Source organism: Carica papaya, chromosome 6, assembly GCF_054855325.1.
Source record: "Carica papaya isolate Zhongbai chromosome 6, ASM5485532v1, whole genome shotgun sequence".
Lineage (NCBI taxonomy): Eukaryota > Viridiplantae > Streptophyta > Magnoliopsida > Brassicales > Caricaceae > Carica > Carica papaya.
In genome coordinates, this window is record NC_142314.1 from 33,103,474 (window position 1) to 33,131,271 (window position 27,798).

At 40.2% G+C, this 27,798-nt stretch overlaps 4 protein-coding genes across 8 annotated transcripts; 3 read left to right on the forward strand and 1 right to left on the reverse strand.

The window, feature by feature from the left end:
- The first annotated feature begins 2,054 nt into the window (after positions 1-2,054).
- Positions 2,055-3,674, forward strand: LOC110807807 (peroxidase 57). The gene is made up of 2 exons (XM_022033065.2): positions 2,055-2,340; positions 2,526-3,674. The coding sequence occupies exons 1-2, from the start codon at positions 2,137-2,139 to the stop codon at positions 3,672-3,674; spliced, it is 1,353 nt and encodes a 450-aa protein (XP_021888757.2). The 5' UTR covers positions 2,055-2,136.
- Positions 3,675-5,016: 1,342 nt separating this feature from the next.
- LOC110807808 (uncharacterized) lies at positions 5,017-8,627 on the forward strand. Of its 2 annotated transcripts, none has more exons than XM_022033067.2 (3): positions 5,017-5,346; positions 5,426-6,445; positions 8,260-8,627. In XM_022033067.2, the coding sequence occupies exon 2, from the start codon at positions 5,451-5,453 to the stop codon at positions 6,432-6,434; it is 984 nt and encodes a 327-aa protein (XP_021888759.1). In that variant the 5' UTR covers positions 5,017-5,346; positions 5,426-5,450; the 3' UTR covers positions 6,435-6,445; positions 8,260-8,627. The 2 variants fall into 2 exon arrangements, with proteins under 2 accessions (XP_021888759.1, XP_021888758.1); XM_022033066.2 differs by having other exon boundaries at positions 5,018-5,346; positions 5,426-6,450.
- A 1,619-nt stretch (positions 8,628-10,246) lies between these two features.
- LOC110807821 (C2 calcium/lipid-binding plant phosphoribosyltransferase family protein) lies at positions 10,247-18,714 on the forward strand. Of its 4 annotated transcripts, none has more exons than XM_088221886.1 (2): positions 10,247-13,395; positions 18,699-18,714. In XM_088221886.1, exon 1 carries the CDS (start codon positions 10,380-10,382, stop codon positions 13,380-13,382), a length of 3,003 nt encoding a protein of 1,000 aa, XP_088078012.1. In that variant the 5' UTR covers positions 10,247-10,379; the 3' UTR covers positions 13,383-13,395; positions 18,699-18,714. The 4 variants fall into 4 exon arrangements, with proteins under 4 accessions (XP_088078012.1, XP_088078011.1, XP_021888775.1 ...); XM_088221885.1 differs by lacking the exon at positions 18,699-18,714 and adding an exon at positions 18,355-18,470; XM_022033083.2 differs by lacking the exon at positions 18,699-18,714 and adding an exon at positions 14,611-14,981.
- Positions 15,320-27,780, reverse strand: UNE7 (Core-2/I-branching beta-1,6-N-acetylglucosaminyltransferase family protein). Its single transcript, XM_022033015.2, has 4 exons — positions 27,168-27,780; positions 26,985-27,060; positions 26,784-26,899; positions 15,320-16,015 (listed from the first exon to the last, which is right to left on the reverse strand). The coding sequence occupies exons 1-4, from the start codon at positions 27,661-27,663 to the stop codon at positions 15,498-15,500; spliced, it is 1,206 nt and encodes a 401-aa protein (XP_021888707.2). The 5' UTR covers positions 27,664-27,780; the 3' UTR covers positions 15,320-15,497.
- Between the last annotated feature and the right edge of the window lie 18 nt (positions 27,781-27,798).

Consider the following 27,798-nt stretch of genomic DNA (forward strand, 5'->3'; position numbering starts at 1 on the left):
GTATTTATAAAATTCGATATGATCATTTACACAATATATTTAGACATAAAATTAGATGTCTTTAGCTTTAATTTAAACAAGCAACGTAGTTGACTCGTCAAAAAATGAATCAAAATAAGTAAATTTACTTAGTTCATTTAACTTAATTTATATTTATTTGACGTGTAAAATAAGTTATATTATTAATATATTTAATTTAATATATAAGCATATATACTTACATAGCATAATTATATGGGCCCAATATGTATGCAATGTAACCTATATAACATGTATTATAATATTTATAAACTTAATATACATGTTAAACTAATTAATTAAAATTTTTGATTACTTAACTCATTTAACATTTTATAACAAACATTTTAATTATATCTAAATATGTTGACCTATTTATGAACAGATCGAACATGAATTAAGAGATCGTGACTTATTTACTAAAAAAATCATGTAAAATTAAGTACGGTAATGATTTATGCTATCTATTGAAACAATTTATTTAAACACAATACAAACGTTATTAAATAACTTACATAAAGTGATTTACCCTCGATAAATTTTACTAGATGAATAATCAAGGGAACGTAATAGTGATTCATGTGCTTTACGATTGTCTTATGGCCGAGGAAGTGTAGAGAAGGGCTTAGATTGGCATCGACATCTATTTTTTTTTTACCAAAGAGGTATTATGGTGAATCAAATATTAATAGATGTAATAAATACAACATTCACAAGCTCCATCTTTCTTAGTTATAGTAGACAATCCACCAATTGTATTTTCTTTTTATACAAAGGGAAAAAAAAGAAAATATATATATATATATATAAAGAGAATATATTTTAGACCAAGAAACACCTGTGAAGTCTTCCTTCGTAATATTGAGGAACAATGTTGAACATAAATACCAAGATATTTCGAGAAAACTTGATTAGTTAAATGGTCAGTACAACGGTTATCTTCTCTGTAAACATGCTGGATTTTGACGTCCCAATTGTATTTTTCTTCTTCAACAATTTCAAGTTTTTATAATTCAGATTTTCATAACATAAAAAACATTGATATAATTTATCATGACTATGATTCTAAAATACACAAATTTTATTTAATAGTCTAATAAGAGAATATATTTTATTTTATTTTTATCAACTATTATATAACAATCATGATCATAAAAAGTCAATTTATATTTTTTAATTAATTGTCTTAGACTTAATAAATTACGATCCAAATCAAAAACATAATACAATGTATTTATGGAATTCAAGAGATCCCATGAGCTCATCTAATGTGGGTTCATCAAATTATTCTCTCATATTTAGTAATCTTTATATTCATGATCAAAATAGTAAATATATATATGTATATATAATATTACACTTAATTAGTATTGTTATATATGGAAAACCAACCAAAAAAAGAAAAATAGGAGATATACCCACAAAAGATAGCAGATGGCCAAATAATAATAATAATAAATTTAACCATTAAAAATAAATCAATTAGTTTAATTTTTTTATAAAGAAAAATTCTCTCTTAAAATTTTGGAGGCATCTTCCCCTTCGAGGTGAAAATTTCTGAATCATGGGCAGTTGTAGAATCATAAAGCTATGGCGGATTTTGCAATAATTTAGGGTAACATATAGAAATATATACTTAGGGTATGTGTGTGTGTATTGTATGTAAAATATCCAACGTGCAAATCTACAACTTGTTAGTTGGTTGGCACACAGTTGATACAACATATCACGTTCTATATTTTATTTTATCCTTACTGACTTTAATTATTTTGATCTAAAATTAAAGTTCTTGATTAAAATAATAGTTTGATTAAACACACAAATCATGTTCTAATCCTGTGTCATTAATTATAATACAGCTCTCAATCTCATGGGTTATGAGTTTTGACAAGGGTTCCCAAATTATTTATATTGACTTTAATTCTACATATAATTAAGCATTTTAATGAATCATTAAATAGTTAGTTATTCACACGTTGTGCCAAATTAATATGTTATTTATATTTTTTGGCACTTATGACTTGTAATTAGTTGGAGTAGAGTTCTTGATCAACTTCAGCATGCACGTATAAATAGGTAATGGAAGAATATATTGTTCAACTCCATAATTAGTACAAAATGCAGTTAAGAGGTTTTTGGTTTCTTCTCTTCTTTACATGGTTCCTCTTAAGTGTATCAGGAGAGTTAAAGGTTGGGTTCTACGATGCTACGTGTCCAAAAGCGGAATCAATCGTTAACCAAATAGTGCAAAAACGATTCACGTCTGACCCGTCCATTGTACCCGCTTTACTTCGCATGCATTTTCATGATTGCTTTGTTAGAGTAAGTTCTCATTTGCCATCTTTTAACATGCATAAACTTATATGAAATCAAAGTATATTAAATAATAAATTGTCTCCGTATATTTATATACCATGTCATTAAAATGGTTATATAATTAAAATTTTACTAGTAAAGAATTGAATAAATTATTTGTATGATAATAATATATGAAATTATAATTTCAGGGTTGTGATGCATCTATCTTGATTGACTCAACCAAAGAAAAGCAATCAGAAAAAGATGCAGGACCGAATCAAACTGTGCGTGGATTTGAGCTCATTGACGAGGCTAAGGCAGCCTTAGAGGCTCGATGCCCTTCAATTGTCTCATGTGCAGACATCATAACACTTGCAACACGAGATGCTGTGGTTTTAGCTGGAGGTCCTAAATACACAATCCCGACAGGAAGACGTGACGGTTTGACTTCTGATATTAATGAAGTAAATTTACCAGGACCACAATTTAGTGTGTCTCAGGCATTACAATCTTTTACCGATAAAAAATTAAATCTCAATGAAATGGTGACACTATTAGGTGCACATACAGTTGGTGTCTCTCATTGCAGTTTCTTTCAAGACCGACTTTCTAATTTCCAAGGCACTGGACAACCTAATCCTTCAATGGACCCTACTTTAGCTGCCAAGCTGAGCAAGACTTGCAGCTCTGACACCTCATCTGGAAGGGACCCTACTGTATTTTTGGACCAAAATACATCATCTATTTTTGATAACCAATTTTATAAGCAGATTGTTTTAAAGAAAGGGATATTGCAGATTGATCAAGAGCTTGCCATGGATCAATCTACTAGGAATATTGTCTTGAGTTTCGCATCAAACGACGTTAGATTCAAACAAAGTTTTGCAAATGCTATGGTGAAAATGGGAACTATTGATGTTCTTGTGGGTAATGCTGGTGAAATTAGACAAAATTGTAGAGTTTTTAATAAAGTAGCAAAACCATCAACACCACCTCCCAAGGGTCAACAATTCACACCACCATCAACTCAACCCACCAAGCCACCGCCATCAACTCCATCCACCAAGCCATCACCATCAATTCCACCTTCTAAGCCACAACCATCCACCCCATCTGCTAAGCCAAAACCACAAGTTCCACCTTCTAAGCCGCCACCATCAACCCCGCCTGCCAAACCAAAACCACAAAGCCCACATTCCAAGCCGCCAGCATCAATCCCAATCACCAAACCAAAATCAGTGAAGCCAAAGAATAAAAAGAAACCATCGAAACCAAAAGATAAGAAGAAACCACCAAAGCCAAAAGATAAGAAAAAATCATCAAAATCAAAGTCATCTAAACCCAAACACAGAAAATGATAATATCTTAGATTCTTTTTATTGTTACTTCTTTTCTTAAATAATAACATACAATACACATTGTTGAAGTTTGTAAGAAATATATATATAAAAGTTTGATATTTGTATTTTCTTTAAATCTTTTCGCCTAACAGTTACATATAAAATATTGATAATTATGTAAGTTTGTCTTTTTTACACTCTTTCTATTGAACTAATGCATTACACTTCTATTTTCCTTACCTTTTTTTTTATCATAATATAAGTGCCATGTTTATTTTCAATACTTTATGTACATTTCTTAACAGAAATATGTGCTCTATTTTCTTTTACTAACGTGGATTACTAAATTTGAGATACTAAAAAGGAAGGACTAAATGGATTTGGGAGGTAATTAGAGATTATTTGGCCAACCCTCTCTCTCAAATTTCCAAATTGGATCTTAAGTATCAAGTAATCAAAAGACATGACCCAAAAAACCCAGAAAAAGTTCCAACATTTTTCAGAAGAGAAATACATATAATTGGGATTTAGAGATAGACCCATTAACAAAATGTTTGGAAGAGAAATACATTTAATTGGGTTTAAAGATAGACTCATTAACAACATGCTAACACATTATTTACAGGCCCCCAAAATAAGCTAGGCCCTTAGAACTGCAACCCATCTTCTTACTAATTGCCAAAGTTTGCATATAATATATGTAGATGCATGCACACATATATATATATAATGATAACAATTATAATAGTAATAATTTAAATAAGAATGTACATTTTTATGTTTGGATTCAAAAATTAAATTAAATTAAATCGAATTATTCACATGAATAAATAACGTCCAAACTTTTGAGATAAAAACACAGGCAAGGTGAATACAAAATTTTACTTCAAATTTTATTTTTTAGCTTTTAAATTAGAGTTTTAAGAAAAAAGACTCGGATTCGGGTCGGGTGCATATGAATTCGGATTGGGTACACGTGGAACCGTGGGAATCACGAACTTTGGTGACGTGGCAATTATGAGGTTGTTGACGTGGACATCACATGAGCGAATTCAAAATTTCTATGGTGATGTGGCTTGTCTGTGTAACGCGTTCCAGAGGGTAGACGCCGTTAGGGAAAACGGAGAAAGTTAACGATGTGGAGAAAATCTTACGTGTTTTTTTTAATCCAGAAGGAATTTTGAAAAAATATAATTAGTAATGTATTGATATTTTAATTATTTAATTATAATAATAATTATTTTAATCCGAACTGATAAAAAATAAAATTACAAAAAAAGCGTGAAATCATAGTAGCGTGAGACTGGCGCTATAGGGGTAATTATGTAATTTCAATTTAAAGAAATTGAAAACTGGGAGTAGTGTTTGGGAAACAATAGTGAGGAGGGAGGAGGCGAAAAGGAGGAAATAAAGAGATAAGAAGAGAAGGAGAGAGAGAGAGAGAGAACCGATCGGGTGAGAGAAATCCGGCCTCTGCCAATCGGCGCTGGGATTCCGTTCCGGCAGCGGTGCAACCAGGAGGAGGAGGGCAGGCGCGAAAAGAAAAACCCCTGGTTACGCGTTTTCTTTGCTCCGACGAGGCTAGGCGGCGATTCTGCGAGGTCAGACCACCCCGCTAGATTCTTTTATTTCAGGCGTCGTTCCCAGCCATTTGTGGTTCCTGAAACGCCGGTGATTGACGGGACGCGAGGTGAGGGTTTCTACCTTTTTTCTCTCGATCCGGCTTTTTACGGGTATACAACTGATTAGGGCTCGATTCTTTTTGCCAGATTTTGATCCATATAATTCATCAAGATGCCGGCTACAGCAGGAAGAGTTCGAATGCCCGCGAACAATAGGGTGCATAGTAGTGCAGCCTTGCAGACACACGGTATATGGCAGAGTGCAATTGGATACGATCCATATGCACCAAACAAAGATGACTCCAAGAACCTGGCACAACAGAAGGCGTCTAACTCTGAACCTGATGCTGAGAATACGTATGCCAGCTTTCAGGGTCTTCTGGCTCTTGCCCGTATTACTGGATCAAATGCTGATGAGGCTCGTGGGGCTTGTAAGAAGTGTGGTCGTGTTGGTCACCTTACATATCAATGCAGGAATTTTCTAAGTGTTAAGGATGATATTAAGGGAAAAGACCCTGAAGCAATTGAAGCTGCGGTTTTGTCTGGGTTGGATAAGATTAAGGGGAGTGTTGGTAAACGTAATGGGAAGAAGGCTGCTGAGAGTGAGGAGAGCAGTGAAGAAGAGGATGAGGAGAGTGAGAGTTCGGATTCTGATGCTGATTCAGAGCTTGAGAGGATTATTGCTGAGAGATATGGGAAGAAGAGTAGTAGTAAGGGGAAGTCATCGAGAAAGGAGGATTCGGATGAAGATGTATCTGATTCAGACTCCGGGGAGAAGAAAAAGAGAGGGAGGTCAAAGAAAAGGAGAAGTGGGAAGAGAGAACGTGGTGATTCTAAGGATGAGGACAACGATGGAGGTAGGAGGAAGGGGAGGAAGGAGAAGAGAAGGAGGAGGGATGAATCCTCAGATGAGGATGATCAGCGAAGGCGTCATAGGAGAAAGAGTCGAAAGGAGAAAAGGAGAAGGAGAAGTCATCGTCATTCAGATGACTCTGATTCAGATGTGTCTGAAGACGCCGGAAGAAGACATAAGCGAAAGAGCAGGAAGGCTGAATCATATTCTGATGCTAGTGACTCTGATGACTCCAGAGTTGGAAGGGGCGCTAAGCGGTCGGATAAGAGGAGTCGGAAACGCCATCATGACGATGATGAGTAGAACATTTCAACGTAAGGTATTGTTTTCAAATTCACTTGTTACACTAACCTGAAGCAATTGATTTATGCGTATAGTATAGATGATCTATTTATTTTCAATGTGCTATTACTTGTAGAAGCTACAGATGATTTCTTTCTACCTTCTTCTAAGAAATTGCTGAATATTGCCTGATTATTGGTAGTCTCTTATTTCAAAAATGTATTGGCAGTCTCTTATACTGATTCGACCAAGACATTGCTGAATATTTAATCACTGTAGATGTGATAACAAATAGAGACAAGAGTTTGTTGACTTACCAAAATACTCATATTATCCATCGAAGCTAGCCTATGTGGTTTCTAATGTAGTTGAATTCAAAGATTGAGTCGTTCAACTTTTGGCATTGAAATAAGAATTCTGAGAACAATCTCATGGATGACAAGCTTCCTACCTTTATTTCCGTAATTGATTAGAGTTTGAAAATTTGGACAGTGTCTTCAATCTTCCTTCAGTTTAAATGCTTGCTTGTGCTTAGCTTACAGGCAAGAGAAAATGATCAATTTTACCAGCTACGGGTGAAGACCCATTCTCTTTAAGACACTACAATTTTAAGATTTTCTCTTAAAGCTAAAGTGTGTTTTGGTGAAAGGGATTGCAAAAATAAGAAGAGCTAATGAAAATTGTTGGTAGTTGTTCTGAACCACTGAAAAATGATCTGGAAGAAACGGAACCGGTACGGGGGAACTGGTTCAGAAAAATCAAACAGGATGTTGGCTGATTAGGGTTTTCTGCTTGTGAATTACTGTTTTTTATCGGTTTGGAGCTGTTTGGGTGGTGAGTTTTTTATGCGGACAAACTTCGGTTTTGTGTACTTCATAATTTCTAAGACGTTACATCTAAAAAGTTTTAAACGTTACAGTTAAGAGTTTGTATAACTAAAGTCTGCCTTAAAAGTAAAATTACAAAAAGTATTTATAATGCTTCCTAACTAACATTTCCTAAATATGATCAGACTATAAAAAATACTAATAAGATTAAGAAATGCTACTTCCAATAAAAATAGTAAAACTAAACACTAAAGAAGAATGGAACTTAAATTACTACAACTATAACAATAGACTTCTAAATACTTCAATAGTTTTGTATTAATTATCATTTCTAATCTATTTAGGTAAGTTAAAGTTAACCTATTATGCATCGTTGATTAGCTCTAACTAGAATTTGGCAACCTACTACTAGTCTTTCCATGGAAAGAAATTTACTTATTTCATGTTAGTATTTTGCGCAACTCCTTTGGTAACTATTTTGAATTGCTGAAGCACTTACAGACTACGAGTCACACACTTTTAGTTTGGTGATGGCTTGATTATTACTTAGATGTATGAAAATATGGGACTATCAGTTACAATTTCTTCTGGCTAGGTTAAAGGAGAGTTACTCCATAAGAGAAGAGTCTTATTGTCTTGTTACTAGGTTGATTAGGTTCTCTTTAAGGGCAGAAGAAAATAAAGTTATTATTACTTAATAACCATTTGGTGTAAGAAGAGAAGAAAACATGATTTTCAATGAAAGCTTTGTGAAAATGGCTGCTTAAAAGATGAAGGGGCATATAAAAAATTTGCGACCTTCGTGAACTGGATAGTATTATCATGCATCGGAGACATGATGCCTCCTGTAATTTCTACCCTCACATTAAGTAAACAAATATCACGGTTATTAAAAGTAAAACATTAGTTTCTCCACTCTTGCATAAATCATGCCTCGAATGTATAATAACATTTTCCATTGTGAATTATATATCTTAGAGAATGTTTTTTTTTTTAATTGAAATGTTCTGGTTTTGCAGGTATGCAGAGGCACGGCTGAAGTTATCTTTCAGAATTTGGGTTCCCATCCTAGTAGACGGATTCGTGTTTTGTGCCAGCATGATAGTGGGACTGAAGTAATATAAGGTGTTAATTTAGTCCAAGACTCAAATGAATTATACTTTCTTTGGAAAAAATGATTTCCTTACTTCAAAATGAAACCGAATTTAAGAATTTGTGAGTGTCTTGAACCAATGTATGTGTTTGTCATCGGGTTGTGGATGCTCAAACCATTTCAATCCGACTCAGCAGCTTTAATTTCTTGAGCTTTGTCCGATTGCAGTGGAGATGATATTATTATATGTACTTTCGAAAATATGTTAATGCTATTTGGTTGTTGTATTGTCTCCTTTTGGAGGTACGCCCAGGTTAAGTTATATCACTTGAATTTGAATTTGCTTCAAAATAAATTGGGAGATATGTGTTGATAGAATCTTCAGCAGTACAAATTATGATGAACATATTTTGAAACTTGATTTTTTTTTACTTACAAATACTTTTTTTAAATGCTTGAGTAAGGATATTTTAGAAAGTTGAAATATAGTTTTTACATGTTGTTGTAAACATTAAGAGTAGATATACTTAGGTCTATTTTGTTAGGTCACGACGTTTTAAACTGGAAAAATATGAGAATTGTCGTTGACTATTTGATAGATATATAATTATTTTGTACAAGGGTGGTCTTCTTTTAGGATCATTGTGCTTAATAATATTTTTTCTTTTATTTCAGAAAAAAAAAAGGTTATACATGTTCTGTTTTCTTCAATTTTAGGCTTGGACAATAATAATATAACTAAACCGTCTAAAAATTCTCCATTAAACGTAGGAGTCCTTAGATTACTCGAAAACAAAAACTCAAACGTTGAAGTATATTATAAAACCGATACAAATTAGGTTTTTTTATAAGGTTTGAAATAAGAATCCGATTAAGAATAGAAAATCTTAAAAGATTAAGTCTAACTAAATATAAAAAATATTAGAGAGAAATAAAAAACTAAGAATATAGCACTGTTTTTCTTTTTTATTTGTTTCAAAAGTAAAGTTTTTTTTTTTTTTTAAATATTTTTATAATAAGAATATTATTTTACAAATTTTTAAAAAGTAAAATAGGATATTTGACTTAGAAATTTAAATCATTATGTCATCAAGATTGAATTAGATTAGCAACATTTGCCAAATAAATATCATGGAAGTACTACAGTAGGTGGGAATATAATTAATTTTAGTCACTGAAACTATTCAATTGCCACCTTCATTCATTATGTAATTAATTTGCTTTCTGCAACGTTCATTTTTGCAGAGCCAACAGTGCAAGTGGCATCCTCTATTATTTACATTTAACAAAACGACGACGTTGTTATCGATGTAAGTAGAAGCCAAAATGAACTGAATTTTACCGAGTATCTCCTTCACCTGCATATATTCTCCCTGTTCTACTTGGATTACTTTAATCTTGACTCAACCCCGTTAATTAACAAGTAAGAATTGGAAGTTACTGATCATTATTTAACTACGTAATTACTATTTTTAATCTCCCTCTGTTTTAGCGTCATAAAACACACTGTGTCTTAATTAAAAAAATTGTATTATCATTAATTGTATTATGTTTAGTGAACCAATATTACATAAAATAAATTAACCCTGGGATAATTAAATAATTTAATATTTTCTTCAACTCCGGCACCAGCCGCGCTTACAGCATCAATACTGAACCAGATTTGGTCTGTGCTTTTATTTATTTATTTTATATCTCGCGTGCAATTTGAATAATTTATTTAGACAATACTAATTAATTAATTAATTCTTCAAAATTCTCATTTCTATGCCACGTCGTCCGTACTGTCCTACGTGGCAAATCCGACGTGTCCCCGCTCTCAAGATGCCCGTTGAGCCGTTGCAACCCCTTTCTCTTTCTCTTTTAAATACACACTCCATTTCTCTCACTTTTCATTTTCATCTCTTCTTCTCTCTCTACCGATTCTGAAAAGGAAACTCAGTTTCTCTCCCCAAAACTTCTTACATCTCTGAAGCTATACCATTTTCTTGCTCAATCTAGCCGTCAATCATCTTCGGTTTGTAATTATTGATATTAGTTACCGAAATGGCGGATAGTTCCGGCAGAAAGCTGTTTGTAGAAGTTTGCAACGCCAAGAACTTGATGCCGAAAGACGGACAAGGCACGGCCAGCGCCTATGCTATCATCGACTTCGACGGTCAGCGCCGGCGAACCAAGACGAAATTCAGAGATCTAAATCCTCAGTGGGACGAAAAGCTCGAGTTCCTCGTTCATGACGTTGAATCCATGGCCACCGAGATTCTCGAGATCAATCTCTACAACGACAAGAAGACTGGTAAGAGAAGCACTTTTCTCGGTAAAGTCAAGATAGCTGGGAGCACTTTTGTCAAAGCTGGATCCGAGTCCCTTATTTACTATCCGTTGGAAAAGCGAAGCGTCTTCTCTCAGATCAAGGGGGAGATTGGCATCAAAGTTTATTACGTAGATGATGATCCACCGGCAGCTGATCCTGCAGCGGAGAAGAAACCGGAGGAGGCGAAGGCAGAGGTGGCGCCACCTGCCGAGGAGAAACCGCCCGTGGATACAAAGCCAGAGGAGGAGAAGAAAGAGGAACCGAAAGCAGAGGAAAAAAAGGAAGAGGAGAAGCCTAAAGATGAAATTAAGGAAGAAGAGAAAACCAAGCCACCTGCAGAGGGGAGCAATGTGAAGCCCGAAGAGGCTCCTCCTGCGGCATCTCCACCGGCTGAGGTAGGGAATCCACCATTAGCTCATAATGAAAAGCCGAAGTCGCAAAAGGATAATTCAGAGACCGCAAAGCAGCCCGATCTTAGCGTCAATGAGCTGGAACTCCGGTCTCTTGCCAACGATCGGAGCCGCAGTGCCTACGATCTCGTCGATCGGATGCCATTTTTATACGTCCGTGTCGTCAAGGCTAAAAGAGCCAACAAGGAATCCAACGGTACAATTTATGCCAAGCTCGCGATCGGCACTCATAGTATCAAAACAAAGAGTCAAAGCGACAAAGATTGGGATCAAGTTTTTGCATTCGACAAAGAAAGCTTGAATTCAGGCTCTCTGGAGGTTTCGGTGTGGACTGAAGCGAAAGGAGAAAATGAGCAGTGTGTAGAGACTTGCTTGGGAACGGTGTCGTTCGACCTGCAAGAGGTGCCTAAGCGAGTGCCACCTGATAGTCCCTTGGCACCTCAGTGGTACAGTTTAGAGTCGGAGACATTGCCCGGAAACGACATAATGCTCGCCGTTTGGATTGGGACTCAAGCCGACGAGGCTTTTCAGGAAGCATGGCAATCAGATTCCGGCGGGTTGATACCAGAGACCCGAGCCAAGGTATATCTCTCTCCAAAATTATGGTATTTAAGACTGACGGTTATCCAAACTCAGGATTTGCAACTACCTTCCATGACTGAGGCCAAGGTTCGAGGTCATGAACTTTACGTGAAGGGTCAGCTTGGACCACAACTTTTCAAAACGAGCCGGACATCTATGGGGTCCTCCTCCAATTCAGCCAACCCGACTTGGAATGAGGATTTGGTTTTTGTGGCCGCTGAGCCGTTTGAGCCCTTTCTGGTGGTGACTGTGGAGGATGTGACCACTGGGCAGCCTGTGGGCCACGTCAAGATACCAGTAGCAAGCATCGAGCGCCGAGCTGATGATATAACAGAAACAAAATCCAGGTGGTTCAATTTGGTTGGTGATGAAAATAAGCCGTACACCGGAAGGATACATTTAAAAGTTTGCTTGGAAGGTGGGTATCACGTGCTAGACGAGGCTGCTCACGTGACTAGTGATGTCCGACCGGCAGCCAAACAGCTGGCCAAGGCTCCGATTGGGCTGCTAGAGGTTGGGATCCGAGGGGCGACTAATCTATTGCCTGTTAAGACAATAGATGGGACGCGCGGGACAACCGACGCATACGTGGTGGCTAAGTATGGGCCTAAGTGGGTTCGGACTCGTACTATTCTTGATCGCTTTAACCCACGATGGAATGAGCAATACACATGGGATGTATACGATCCATGCACGGTTCTTACCATCAGTGTATTTGATAATGGAAGGTACAAGCGTGATGATGCAGGGAAGCAAGGAAGAGATGTTAGAATTGGAAAATTACGCGTACGCTTATCTACACTTGATACCAATCGTGTCTACCTATCGTCATACTCCCTGACTGTTTTGTTACCGGGTGGTGCCAAAAAGATGGGAGAAATTGAGGTAGCAATTAGATTTTCATGCTCATCATGGTTGAATCTCATCCAAGTCTACACCAATCCAATGCTGCCGCGCATGCATTATATACGACCATTGACTCCCTCTCAACAAGATATTTTACGCCACACAGCTATGCGCATAGTCACAGCTCGACTCACTAGATCCGAGCCACCTTTGGGTCAAGAGGTTGTCCAGTTCATGTTGGATAGCGACACGCATTTGTGGAGCATGAGAAGAAGCAAGGCCAATTGGTTCCGCGTCGTGGGTTGCTTGACACGAGCCGCGACTCTGGCAAAATGGCTTGACGGAATCAGGATGTGGGTTCACCCACCCACTACAGTCTTGGTTCATATTTTGCTTGTGGCAGTAATTTTATGCCCACACTTGGTGCTTCCCACCATATTCATGTACGCCTTCTTGATCTTAGCATTGAAATTTCGGCACCGCCAAAGGGTCCCCTTCAACATGGACGCAAGATTGTCGCATGTGGAGGCTGTGGGTGTCGACGAGCTTGATGAAGAATTTGACGGGTTCCCAACCACACGATCGCCAGATCAGATTCGTATCAGATACGACAGATTGCGAGCTCTGGCTGGCCGGGCCCAGACTCTGTTAGGTGATGTGGCGGCACAGGGAGAGCGGTTAGAAGCGTTGTTCAGCTGGAGGGATCCAAGAGCAACAGGAATATTTGCAGTGTTTTGCTTATCTGCTTCACTAATATTCTATGCAGTGCCGTTTAAGATACTTGTGTTGGGCTACGGGTTCTACTATTTTCGTCACCCGAGATTCCGCGATGACATGCCATCAGTCTCGATGAACATTTTCAGGCGACTACCATCAGTATCCGATCAAATTTTATAGAATATCTGATCAGGTATCCAAATTACTGCATGTTTTAGTTTTTATTTATTTATTGTACGGGTTTTATTATTCATTATTTGATAATCCACACACCATTGACAAAGATGAACCATAAATTACAAATTGTTTTGGGGGGTTTGAACCGCCGTCATCCAGGCAAAATATGACCGTTGGATGGGAGTGAAAAAGAATACTTTCTCCGACAAACTTTGGGACCTCTTAGAGTGATATTAATTTAGGCAAGATGACCGTTATAACTTGTACGGTGGTAGTGATTAGAAATTTAAACACCAGAGAGTTTTTGTAATAACCTTTTTTTTCTTCCCTTATTTTCTCCCAAACCACAAAAGATCACTCGGATGATAATTACATACAATATGTGAACCACATAATAAAGCTAACAACTCAAATTTGTAATTTTAGATCAAATTATTAATTTATTAATATTACGAAAATAATATTAAAAACTAATTAAATCTTTTACAAATATAATTAACTTAAATTAAATATTGTAATTACAATTATCAAGATATAAATATTCCATTTAATAATGGCTCCATTAATCACACACAAAAAAAGAAAAACAGAGAATTTAATTATTAAAATATATAAGTTTTTATAAAAATATTTAATTAAGAAAAACGCATGTATAGTTTCAACCAACAAAAACTGTACTTTAGACTTTATAAAAAACTGAAACAAATTTCACATCATTCTTCACGCATTTAAAATATGTCTATGTCTTCTTCCATGTCATGTATGTACGCTCTTGTGAAAATTTGTTGAAGCAAGTTAGCTGCTGTTGTATCTAACATGTATTTTGCATATATATATTTATATATATTTTGAAGAGAAGCTAAAACAAAAGAAGTTGAATGTGAGAACATGGATTATATGAGATATTTGTGTGTTTGGTTTGATTTCCATCTTTATAAATAAATATATATTTTCTAACCACTTTTTGTGCATTAGAATTTTATAGATGCTTTCTCTCTCTCTCCTCTCTCTCTCTCTCTCTCTCTCTATATATATATATATATATATAGATATGAAGGGACTATCGAAGTCAAATAATTTATAAAATACCTTTCTGGCTATGTCTCGATATTCTGATTATTCATGGAATATGAAAAGCAGATGAATGAATAATCATCATCTGCTTCTGAAACAAATCAAACAATTTTTTGAGAATCCTACAAAGATTAATTCGTTCTTTTTTCTCTAATAGAGATGGTCAGAACTTCATCTGACCCTCTAATCTTATTGAAAAAATGATTAAGTCCCGAAGATCCCCAAGAGTGTCACGTGAGAACCCAAGATTTGTAGATTGAAAGAACCCCACGTGGAGGTTGAAGGAGGAGTCAAAATAGAAGGAAGAAGAGAAGCAGTCAACCAGGAGGAGAATCTGCTACCAGTAGGAAGGATTTCTTAGTTGTTCCTACTAGTTACTGGATTTTTATTTTTCCTTGATTTTCTGAGTTTCAGTTTAATTAATCACGTTTTCATAGAATTAGGATGTTCTGTTATTTTTCTATTATTTCTTCCTGTATTTAAAGACCTCAAGAACGAATGAAAAGGCAGATTGCATTTTTCAGAAAACCCTTTTTTCCGTGACTGTTTTCTCACTGCAAGCAGAAGCACCCAACTTTATTCTCACTCACACTCTCCACTCTGATCGGGACCTATCAAAAAATAGTTGATCAGAACTTCATTTGAGTCTGGGTTTGAATTCTATATAGAAGTCTAACAGGGATAAAAAAAAAAAATAGTTATGTATTTGCATAATGCAGCTTCAGAATGCTAAGAATGGTGGAATGCGATGCCCAAATTTTAGTTTGCATCTCTGTTTAAGAAACTCTCCTTGCTTAAAAAGCTTTGATATTGAGCCAGAAGATGAAGGCACAATCAAGCAAGTCTACATCATGCTTAAACCTGAATTCAAAAACCAATCTCACTCTTTTTTAACTCTTTCATGACCAACATCATCAACTCATGTTACTCTCTTTTTATGCATTGTAAAAGTGGACTATATTATCACCTTTGCACTTATTCATTTGATAACAAAACCCAAAGACAAAAACAAAAACAAAAAACCAAAAGAAGAAGAAGAAAAAATCATCTGCATTGCCGCCTACTAAAATTTCTTTCTGACAGTAATCTAGTCAACAAAGTTTTCAATCTTCTAGACCCTGGACCTGGCTTCAAAACACCATAATTCTCATTATTCAGACCAGTACAAGCCCTGCGCCAGTTTCCATTCCCAGAACACCATCCTCCATAATTGAATTGTTCGTGTTGCCTTTTGAGGAGATCGTGATCGATCCTGTTAAGAACTGAGTCGTTCTGCTTAAACTTCCGAGCAAATGGTCGATTGCTTAGAACCATTTTTCTGAAATCCTTAAGTCCTAAAGACCTAGGATGTTGCTTAGGAGGTATGTCCCATGTGATGTAGTGAAGATCATGGTTAACTGTAGTGTTTCTGTATTCCTTAGAGTTGCATATAACTGTCTGGAAGTATCCCTCTGGAGAGGACACGAAGTTTGTGTAGTAAAGAAGGAGAGTTCTTGGCAAGTTGTCCCAACCCACTATGCAATACTCCGAAAATGATCTCGATAGCATTGTCCAAGCTGAACCTGTTTTCAAAGGAATCAACATTCAGAAATTTACAATTTACATCTTCAACGACATATTAATTTAATTGATTATAATATTAATTATGAATCACACATTTCATTTGAAGAAAATAAAACTCTCAAATCATCTAGATCCCTTACACCATAATAAAAATAAAGAATAATAATTTTCTTCTATCCCGGTGCAGATAATATGGCAAATATTTATGTGAGTTTTAATAGTTTAATATATCTATTTTTTTATAAGTCGGAATGTAGCGCCCGGACCGAGAAGGAGAAGGAGAGAAAAAAAAAAAAAAAAAAAAAGCCACGTCGGCAGCCACGTCAGCAGGCCCGGTCAGCAGTCCCGGCCAACCGGGGCCTGCCACGTGGCAAGACCACGTCGCTCCGAAAAGGGGCCACGTTGGCGATCCGCGTGGGTGCGATCCGACGGCCCAGATCAATCACGCGATCGGACGGCCCAGATGCAATCGCACGGACGGCCCAGATTCAATCAAAAACGAACGGCGCAGATTAAAACGAAATGGACGGCTGAGATCAAAAGGCAAGGGGTTATAAATAGAACCCCCACACCAGACCACAAACCCTAGCCGCCTGCCGCTCGCTGGAGAAGACGAACCAGAGGCCGACCGCCGCCGCACCGGAGAAATTTCCGACCGCCGATCGAGGTAAATTTCATACCCCCGACTCGTTTTTCCACGCTGATTCCTCCTGTGGCCAAATCGAAGCCAAAATCCCGTCCAAACGGCCGGAATACGCGGCCGAAGGCCAGCGGAGCCGCCGCGCCCCCTCTCGGTTTTTGCCTCCGACGAGGCCCTTCCCGGCCTCCGTTTGATGCAATTTTTATATCACCGTGATCACCATTCTTTTCTCTACAGGTTGACCGGAGCCGAATCACCAAAACACGAACTTTGCCGGAGAGCCGCCGCACCCGAGAGCGCCGCCGCCGGTAAGCTCCGTTTTTCCGTGATTTTTTGGCCCCCCGAGGGCCCTAGGGTTGTTTTCTCACAGGGACCCATGCGAGTGTGGCTGAATTCGGCCGGAAACGGCCGAAAACAGCCAACCCGAGGCGACTCGCCGCCGCCAGCGGCGGTGCCGTCGCCGGAGCACGGCGGAGCCGCCGTGCCGAAGTTGCGATTTGGGCCGAAAGGGGCCCTGGGCCTAATTTGGGAATTTTTTAGAACACGTGCAGGTACCAGTAGTGCGTTCCAGTTCCCCGAGGAAATTCAGGGAAAATTAGGGACAGCCTGCAAGCGCACTGTGAAGCCGTGTTCGGACCCCGAAACGAGTAAGGACCCCTCACCCTATCTCCTATCACGGTATTAAAGTTCAAAATGATAAAACGGTATTTCTTGAATTAACAAATGTGTGAAATTGCTTAAGGTGGCTAATGGAGCCCGAGTCCAGTGTGATTTGGTGATTTACTGTTATTTGGCCTGTTTACTGCTTTAAATGCAAAATGAGGTTTGATGTGTTCATTTTATAGATTTGTGTGCATATACTACGTTTTTTATTAATTATGGGTTGAATGACTGAAAAACTGATACTGTATGTTGTTTGTTTGGCATGAATTACAATTTGCTTGTTTAAATGTGAATTGATGATGCTGATTGAGAAAAAAAAAGGAAAATAAAAGATTGTGTAGACCGATAATTGTATTATGGGGTCAGCCTGACTAGATATCCTGGGAGATGGTAGACGGACCGGGTCCGTAGGGAACCCTACCGGGATTGTGGTCTCACATGCCGGACGGGGTATGGAGATCTTATGGTTTTGGTGCCCATACCGGACGGGGTATGGGGACGGCCCGTTTCACCCTCATACCGGACGGGGTATTGAGGTTTATGATTTTGGCGCCCATACTGGACGGGGTATGGGGACGGCCCGTTTCACCCTCATACCGGACGGGGTATTGAGGTTTATAGTTTTGGCGCCCATACCGGACGGGGTATGGGGACGGCCCTGGAAACTGATTATGAATGTTAAAGGTTAACGGGTAGCGGGACTCCTATGGACCTCCACGGATACTAGTAGGCTGGTAAATGAGAAAAAGATATGTTGTATAATGATTGAATTACAAGAGACGTGATAAGTGTTATGTTTTACAGCTTATATTATTCCATGATTATGATAATGTTATTGTTTTTCTTATATTGTTTCATAAATTCCACCGAGGTAAGTGGAAGGTAAAAGGTTTTATCATAAATAAAAGGATTTGTTGTAAATTATGCTCCATTGGTCTTTTTGTGTTTTTCTACCCACCTTTACCTCCGTGACGGTGAGATATCGTGATGTTCTTACTGGGTTAGTGTAGCTCACTCCTTATTTAACCATTTCAGATCAGGAAGACATGGTTCCCGAGCCCGTTCCGCAGGAGGACGATGAAAGGGATGCCTAGAGACTCTGTAGTCATACTCATAGCTTAAATTTCGAGTTTCTCTTTTAGTTAGTTTAATATTTTGTATTTTAAGTACGTTTTTAGTTTTCGTGTAAGGGATGTTAACTGAAATTTTGATTTCGCTTCCGCATTTGATATATTTAAATACTCATTTCATTTTAATATTTCCGGGGCCGTTACAGTTGGTATCAGAGCCACGTTTCCTCGGACCCATCCCTTACACAATAGTGCCTTAGATAAATACTCACCGATATATCGTTACTCAATCATTCCTTGTGAATGCAGGTACACGGGAATGAGGAGAGGAAGGCCCCCACTAAACCGAGCGGCGCAGGATAATTCGCTTCGGGAGGATCTTGACAGACTGTATGAGATGGTGGAGGCTCTCGTAGCTGCTCAGCGAAGGCAATAGGAGAGAAGGGAGTTACCCGGACCTCCTCCGCTAGCGCAGGTTGAGCCCCCACTACAGCAGGCTGATCCCGTACCACCCCGGCAGGAGCCTGTTCCTCCACAGTACCAACCGGCACCACAGCCGCGGTACGACCCGGTACCACAGCCACAGTACCAGCAGGCACCGCCACAGCACTTTCCAGTACCCCCACCACATCAGCAGATTCCACCACAGGGTTCCCCAGTTCACCCTCAGCCGGCCCCAGCCCCTCTACCTCGGGACCCCGCTCATTCCTTGATCGATCCCGGCTTCATAGAGAGGTACAGAAGACTGAACCCCTCTACTTTTGCAGGGGGATCCTCTTTCGAAGAGGCCCAATATTGGCTGGCCGAGACTGAGAGAGCCTTCGAGACCTTGGGAGTATTTCCTGAGCAGAGGGCTGCCATTGCCTCCTACATGCTGGTAGGGGAAGCGGTACGCTGGTGGGAACTCAAGCGGGCCACCCTGCCTGTACCAGTTACTTGGGAGCAGTTCCTAGCAGCCTTCCATGCGGAGTATCTCCCGAAACACATCCAACATTTAAAGGAAATAGAATTTGCTCAATTGGTCCAGGGTAATATGACAGTGTCGGAGTATGCCCACAAGTTCCTGGAGCTGGGCCGACATGCCCCGGAGACATTGTTGGATGAGGGCCGAAAGGCCAGGAAATTCCAGTGGGGTCTCCGCCCGGAGATCAGACAGCACTTACTCGTGATGGAGCTCGAGACGTATTCGGCAGTCTTGGCGAAGGCGCAGATCATAGAGAGGAGCTTTGACACCCACCCTCAACTAGCGGGAAGTTCCCGACTCTCAGCCCCGCTCCGCAGGCCAACACCTATCATGCCTGTCCAACCCAGTAAGAGGCCCAGACCCGCCGTCCAGGCCCCTCCTCAGACTACGGGGGCAGCACGTGGGAAGATCTGCCAATACTGCGGCAGGGATCACGGGGACCGACCCTGTTACCGCCTCAACGATACCTGTCGCATATGCGGCAGCGCCCAGCACTATGCAAGGGAATGCCCTAGGAACCAGAATCAGAGAAGGCCTCCAATCTAGGGCAGAGTTTACAACCTTACCCAGAAGGATGCCGACGCAGACCCGGACGTGGTACATGGTATGTATACTATCTCTGGTCATATTGCTCATGTTTTGTTTGATACTGGTGCATCACATTCTTTTATTTCACATGTTCTTGCTTCCAAAATTTGTGTATCACCTGATAGACTTGATTCATTATTGCTTGTATCTACTGCTGGGGGGGGGAGACATTGCTAGGAGAGGTTGTCTACAGGGCATGTGCCGTGGAGATAGCAGATAGGAAATTGAGGGTAAACCTGATAGGTTTAGACACGGGGGATTTTGATGTAATCCTAGGAATGGATTGGCTAGCGGCGTATCACGCCACCATAGACTGCTTTAGCAAAAAGATTGTATTTAATCATCCCAACGAGGAGCCATTTACAAGTTAATAAAATTATTCAGCACTGATTTCCCAAATGGCAAGTTTCTTTCTCGATTTCCAGTGCCTTAATCTTGTATTTTCTCTAACTAGGTAAACCCAAGAAAGAAGTTTGTATCCAAGAGATTCCAGTAGTCCGAGACTTTCCAGATGTATTCCCGGATGAACTGCCCGGCCTACCAAGGGACAGGGAGGTCGAGTTCACCATAGACTTACAGCCAGGTACCCAGCCCATCTCAGTAGCTCCTTACCGAATGAGTCGCATCGAGATGGAAGAGCTAAGGAAACAAATCACTGAGCTACAAAACAGTGGCTTCATTAGACACAGCATTTCCCCATGGGGTGCCGGGGTTACTTTTGCAAAGAAAGGGGATGGAACGTTGAGACTGTGCATTGATTATAGGAGGATAAACAAGGTAACAATTAAGAACAAGTACCCTCTTCCCCGGATTGATGACCTTTTCGATCAGTTACAGGGTGCACAGGTCTTTTCTAAAATAGATCTACGATCAGGTTACCATCAGGTAAAAGTGAGAGCAGAAGACATCCCCAAGACGGCATTCCGAACCAGGTACGGACACTATGAGTTTCTGGTTATGCCGTTTGGGCTAACCAACGCCCCTGCCATCTTTATGGATCTGATGAACAGAATCTTCAGAGAATTCTTGGACAAATTTGTCATCGTGTTCATCGATGACATCTTAGTCTACTCAAAGAGTAGGGAAGAACATGCTCATCATCTTGCCCAAGTTCTACAGGTGCTCAGGGAAAAGAAGTTGTATGCGAAGTTGAGCAAGTGTGGATTTTGGCTCGAACAAACCGCCTTCCTAGGACATGTTATATCGAAGGAAGGGGTGTCGGTGAACCCCGAAAAGGTTGAAGCAGTACTTGGTTGGGAAAGACTGACAACAGTTAAGGAAATTCGCAGTTTCCTAGGGATGGCAGGTTATTACCGCTGGTTTGTCGAAGGGTTCTCTAGTCTAGCAGCTCCTCTAACCCGACTCACAAAGAAGAACGCAAGGTTTGAATGGAATGAGAACTGCGAGAGGAGTTTTTCAGAGTTGAAGAAGCGACTGACTACTGCACCAGTGCTGGCTTTACCGAGTGGATCGGGAGGGTACACAGTTTATAGTGATGCCTCCTATCTGGGCCTGGGTTGTGTCCTAATGCAGCATGGAAAGGTTATAGCGTATGGGTCTAGACAGCTAAAGAATCATGAGAAGAACTATCCTACCCATGACTTGGAGCTTGCCGCCATCATACACGCCTTGAAAACCTGGCGCCATTATTTGTATGGAGAGACCTTTCAGATCTTCACTGATCACAAGAGTTTGAAGCATATCTTCACCCAGAAGGATCTCAACATGCGTCAGAAAAGGTGGATGGAACTACTCAAGGACTATGATTGTGACATCCTATACCATCCAGGTAAGGGCAACGTGGTGGCCGATGCCCTCAGCAGGAAAAGTGCAGGCACCCTGGCCCATCTGATGGTTTCAGAATGTAGGTCTATTGGGGCTACACAGCAGGTTCGCCTGCGAGACCTGAAGAGAGTCACATGTTTGGGCCACCTAGCAATCCAACCCGAGTTAATCCAAAGAATAAAGGAAGCCCAGTCAGTCGACCCCGCCCTAGTAACCCGCAAGAAGAGTGCAGAACAGGGAATGAGCTCAGAATTTCAGATCTCCGCCGACGGATTGATTCGTTTCAGAGACAGAGTGTGTGTCCCAGATGACAGTGAGTTAAGAAGAGACATCATGACCGAGTCCCATAGCTCAAGGTTCGCCATGCATCCAGGAAGTACGAAAATGTACCAAACTATGCGACCTCGGTTCTGGTGGAATTGGATGAAGAGAGACATAGCCGACTTTGTGTCTAAGTGTTTGGTATGTCAGCAGGTCAAAGCAGAACATCAACGCCCGGGCGGGTTACTTCAGCCTTTACCGATTCCAGAGTGGAAGTGGGAACATATCACCATGGACTTCGTATCGGGACTACCCAAGGCACGATCGGGACATGATGCTATATGGGTAATTGTTGACCGACTCACTAAGTCTTCCCACTTCTTGGCCATCAGAATGACTGATCCTTTAGACAAGTTGGCAAGGATGTATATCCGGGAGGTAGTCAGACTGCATGGAGTTCCGGTAACAGTGGTATCCGACAGGGATCCCAGATTCACCTCTCGGTTTTGGAATAGTTTCCAGCAAGCTATGGGAACAAAGCTGTCTCTTAGTACTGCTTTCCACCCCCAAACCGATGGACAATCAGAGAGGACAATTCGTACGTTGGAGGATATGCTTTGAGCTTGTGTCCTTGACTCCGGGGGCCATTGGGACGACCACCTACCCCTGATAGAGTTTGCTTACAACAACAGTTACCAAGCAAGCATCGGCATGACCCCATACGAGGCGCTATACGGACGTCCGTGCAGGTCGCCGATCTGTTGGGAAGAAGTGGGCGATAAAAGATTGTTTGGCCCGGATTTGGTAGAAGAGACCACGTCCAAGATAGTTAAGATCAAGAAGAACATCCAGACAGCTCAGAGTAGGCAGAAGAGTTATGCCGATACCCGAAGAAGAGACCTGGCCTTTGAGAAAGGCGACCGGGTGTTTCTTAAAGTCACCCCCTTCAAGGGAATTAGTAGGTTCGGCAGGAGGGGAAAATTAAACCCCAGATATATTGGACCCTTTGAAATCTTAGACAAGATTGGTACCACTGCCTACAGACTTGCACTGCCTCCTGAGCTCTCCCGGGTTCATAATGTGTTTCATGTATCTATGCTACGCAAGTACAATCCGAACCCTTCTCATGTCGTGGCTCACGAACCGCTTCCACTCCGAGAGGACTTGTCTTATGAAGAAGTACCGGTCAGTATCACGGACCGAGAAAGCAGAATACTCCGCAATCGGAAAATATCATTTGTAAAAGTCATGTGGCAGAACCACACGCCCAGGGAGGCGACTTGGGAACTGGAATCAGAATTTAGGGCCCAGTATCCCCATCTGTTTGATCAAGAGTAATGAGACAAATTTGGGGACCAAATTTCTTTATGAGGGGGAGAATTGTAGCGCCCGGACCGAGAAGTAGAAGGAAAAAAAAAAAAAAAAAAAAGCCACGTCGGCAGCCACGTCAGCAGGCCCGGTCAGCAGTCCCGGCCAACCAGGGCCTGCCACGTGGCAAGATCCGCGTGGGCGCGATCGGACGGCCCAGATTTAATCAAAAACGGACGGCCCATATTAAAACAAAATGGACGGCTGAGATCAAAGGGCAAGGGGTTATAAATAGAACCCCCACACCAGACCACAAACCCTAGCCGCCTGCCGCTCGCCGGAGAAGACGAACCAGAGGCCGACCGCCGCCACCCGCCGCCGCACCGGGGAAATTTCCGACCGCCGATCGAGGTAAATTTCATACCCCCGACTCGTTTTTCCACGCTGATTCCTCCTGTGGCCAAATCGAAGCCAAAATCCCGGCCAAACGGCCGGAATACGCGGCCGAAGGCCAGCGGCGCCGCCGCGCCCCCTCTCGGTTTTTGCCTCCGACGAGGCCCTTCCCGGCCTCCGTTTGATGCAATTTTTATATCACCGTGATCACCATTCTTTTCTCTACAGGTTGACCGGAGCCGAATCACCAAAACATGAACTTCGCCGGAGAGCCGCCGCACCCGAGAGCGCCGCCGCCGGTAAGCTCCGTTTTTCCGTGATTTTTTGGCCCCCCGAGGGCCCTAGGGTTGTTTTCTCACAGGGACCCATGCGAGTGTGGCTGAATTCGGCCGGAAACGGCCGAAAACAGCCAACCCGAGGCGACTCGCCGCCGCCAGCGGCGGTGCCGTCGCCGGAGCACGGCGGAGCCGCCGTGCCGGAGTTGCGATTTGGGCCGAAAGGGGCCCTGGGCCTAATTTGGAAATTTTTTGGAACACGTGCAGGTACCAGTAGTGCGTTTCAGTTCCCCGAGGAAATTCAGGGAAAATTAGGGACAGCCTGCAAGCGCACTGTGAAGCCGTGTTCGGACCCCGAAACGAGTAAGGACCCCTCACCCTATCTCCTATCACGGTATTAAAGTTCAAAATGATAAAACGGTATTTCTTGAATTAACGAATGTGTGAAATTGCTTAAGGTGGCTAATGGAGCCCGAGTCCAGTGTGATTTGGTGATTTACTGTTATTTGGCCTGTTTACTGCTTTAAATGCAAAATGAGGTTTGATGTGTTCATTTTACAGATTTGTGTGCATATACTACGTTTTTTATTAATTATGGGTTGAATGACTGAAAAACTGATACTGTATGTTGTTTGTTTGGCATGAATTACGATTTGCTTGTTTAAATGTGAATTGATGATGCTGATTGAGAAAAAAAAGGAAAATAAAAGATTGTGTAGACCGATAATTGTATTATGGGGTCAGCCTGACTAGATATCCTGGGAAATGGTGGACGGACCGGGTCCGTAGGGAACCCTACCGGGATTGTGGTCTCACATGCCGGACGGGTATGGAGATCTTATGGTTTTGGCGCCCATACCGGACGGGGTATGGGGACGGCCCGTTTCACCCTCATACCGGACGGGGTATTGAGGTTTATGGTTTTGGCGCCCATACCGGACGGGGTATGGGGACGGCCCTGGAAACTGATTATGAATGTTAAAGGTTAACGGGTAGCGGGACTCCTATGGACCCCCACGGATACTAGTAGGCTGGTAAATGAGAAAAAGATATGTTGTATAATGATTGAATTACAAGAGGCGTAATAAGTGTTATGTTTTACAGCTTATATTATTCCATGATTATGATAATGTTATTGTTTTTCTTATATTGTTTCATAAATTCCACCGAGGTAAGTGGAAGGTAAAAGGTTTTATCATAAATAAAAGGATTTGTTGTAAATTATGCTCAATTGGTGTTTTTGTGTTTTTCTACCCACCTTTACCTCCGTGACGGTGAGATATCGTGATGTTCTTACTGGGTTAGTGTAGCTCACTCCTTATTTAACCATTTCAGATCAGGAAGACATGGTTCCCGAGCCCGTTCCGCAGGAGGACGATGAAAGGGATGCCTAGAGACTCTGTAGTCATACTCATAGCTTAAATTTCGAGTTTCTCTTTTAGTTAGTTTAATCTTTTGTATTTTAAGTACGTTTTTAGTTTTCGTGTAAGGGATGTTAACTGAAATTTTGATCTCGCTTCCGCATTTGATATATTTAAATACTCATTTCATTTTAATATTTCCGGGGCCGTTACACGGAAATTCGAATTGGATTATGTTTTCATATTCGTTTTGATTTAAAAATTATTTATATTATGTATCGGTATGTATACATATTCATTTAAAAGTTACTTGTGTTATCTTATAATTAATCTATATTTTTTTTTTTTTAATTAAAAAGAACTAAACATTAGTGATGGGATTCTGCACCATACATTAAAATAGACATTAATGAACATGATCACATGAATAGCAACAACCAACAACTACACCAACCATAATGGAAAAATGGAAGGGAAGGTAATGGAAAAGGACACCCCACTGCTTAAATTAAGACACTTTAATAACCCTAAAACTAAAATGGGAAACCCAAATTAAGTTCTTATCATGGTAATTTTTATTTGTCTTCTCCAGGGGAAAATAATGAGTTCCCTGTTCTATGGGAAGCAGCATAGTTAAAGTTTGTAAAGGTTGTAAATATGATTTGCACATGCTAGGCTCTGAGTTAAGGCTAGGGACAATTACCCATCTCCCATTTAAAGCAAACCCATAATTAATACCCTATAGAAAAACTGAATGGAACTAAATGATACTCAAAACACTCTAACTAGACCAACCTTCTTCAACTTTTTGAATGTTGACTGCCTGGTTGGTATTTTTACTCTTTTTCATCAGGGTATAGATTTGAGTCGATATACATCTCGTATATACTTTTGTTAGGAAGTTAATTATATTATTATTGGTGTATAAAGTGCTAGTTAATTATTAAAAAAGACTAATTGTGTTATTATTGATGTGTAGATATCAACTAATTATTAAAGTACAAAAAATTAAGAAAAAAGAAACTTCTGTTTGGAAGGAAAAGGATTTTGGCATTTTCACTTTAGGTTCTTGTCCTCTGTGAAATTTGCCTTTGAAGTAAGTTCGAGAGTTGCATGCTAGTGTCGGCAGTGGCTCGATATAGAAAAAGATGAAATAATAATCCTAGTATATGAAAGAAACAAAAAAGTCAAATAAGAGGCTCAGTAAGCAAAGTCCTAGGAAATAATTTTTTACTGCTTTGTATGCATTAAAGAATGAACCATGTCATACAGGAGTATCTTTAGATATGGGTGATTGCTTGTTGTCTCATGACTTTACCAGAGCTTCACATGCTATTGATAATTATTTAAAAAAAAAAAAAAAAAGGAAAAGCAGAGAGAATGGAGCTTGTTCCACTTAGGAAATGTACCATGTAAATATAGTAAGCAAGGCAATAAGAGGAAAAGGTATTTGCAGAACCTGTATAAAGCTTGAAAGCAGTAGGGAGACTCCTCTCTTTAATGACCCACCAGATATCTGACTTATTCTTGCTGTAAAGACCTGGGTCTATTATAATTGGCTTCCCTCTCTTGTTCCTGAAAATAAATTTGATTCACTTTTTTAAACTAGAATACCCAGAGATTGATCGAACAATCTGAGGAAAGAATAAAATGAACTTACAGTTTCCAACCCAATCGACTGGAGTGCTGTATGAAATTGAGGTCTTTCGGCAAATCAGAGAAAGCATGAATCAGATCTGACCGCATAGGAAGAAAAAATTCTCATAATGAACAAAGCAAGAAAGATAGTACAAGCTAAGAAGAAAAATGAGAAACCAAAAAAGGCACTCATGACTCACCATACCATCTTGAGTAAGTAATGGGTAATCAGATGCACTGAGATTAATAAACCAATCCCAGTTACAGCACCTCAAAAGCATTGAGATAGCATGGAGGGTAGTAGCAAGCATAGTGGGTCCTCTGTAAGTCACCAAGTTTGGTTTTCCAACAATCAAGACATTACCCATCAGCCCAAAAACTGGGTCACCGTACACAAACTCAGCAATGTCTCTTTGCTCAACCTCTGGTGCTTCAGAGTCGATGTGAATCAAATAATGATTACCCGGATGATAAAGTGCCCTGAGTAGGCGTTTAAGTTTCTGGGTTTCTCCCTTGGATGCTGAGATGAGATATGCAAAGGTGACATTGTAGGGTGTGTTGGGTGATTTGGGAAGGGTGTTTAAGGTAATCATGGGGTTGAGGTTGGTGACTGGTAAGGTTAGTTTGTTTGGGAGGATGTATAGGAAGGAGAAGATGATTGAGGTTAACATGAATGAGATCATGAAAAGTTTGATGCCCATTTTACAAGACGTAGAAGAAGAAGAAGAAGATGGTTGGAGGAGCGGAAGGGAGAATTGGAAGAATAATAAAAAGAGTGAGTATGGAAGTGTGTGGATTAGATCTTCACAGAGAGTTCCTTACTTTGAAGTGAAGGC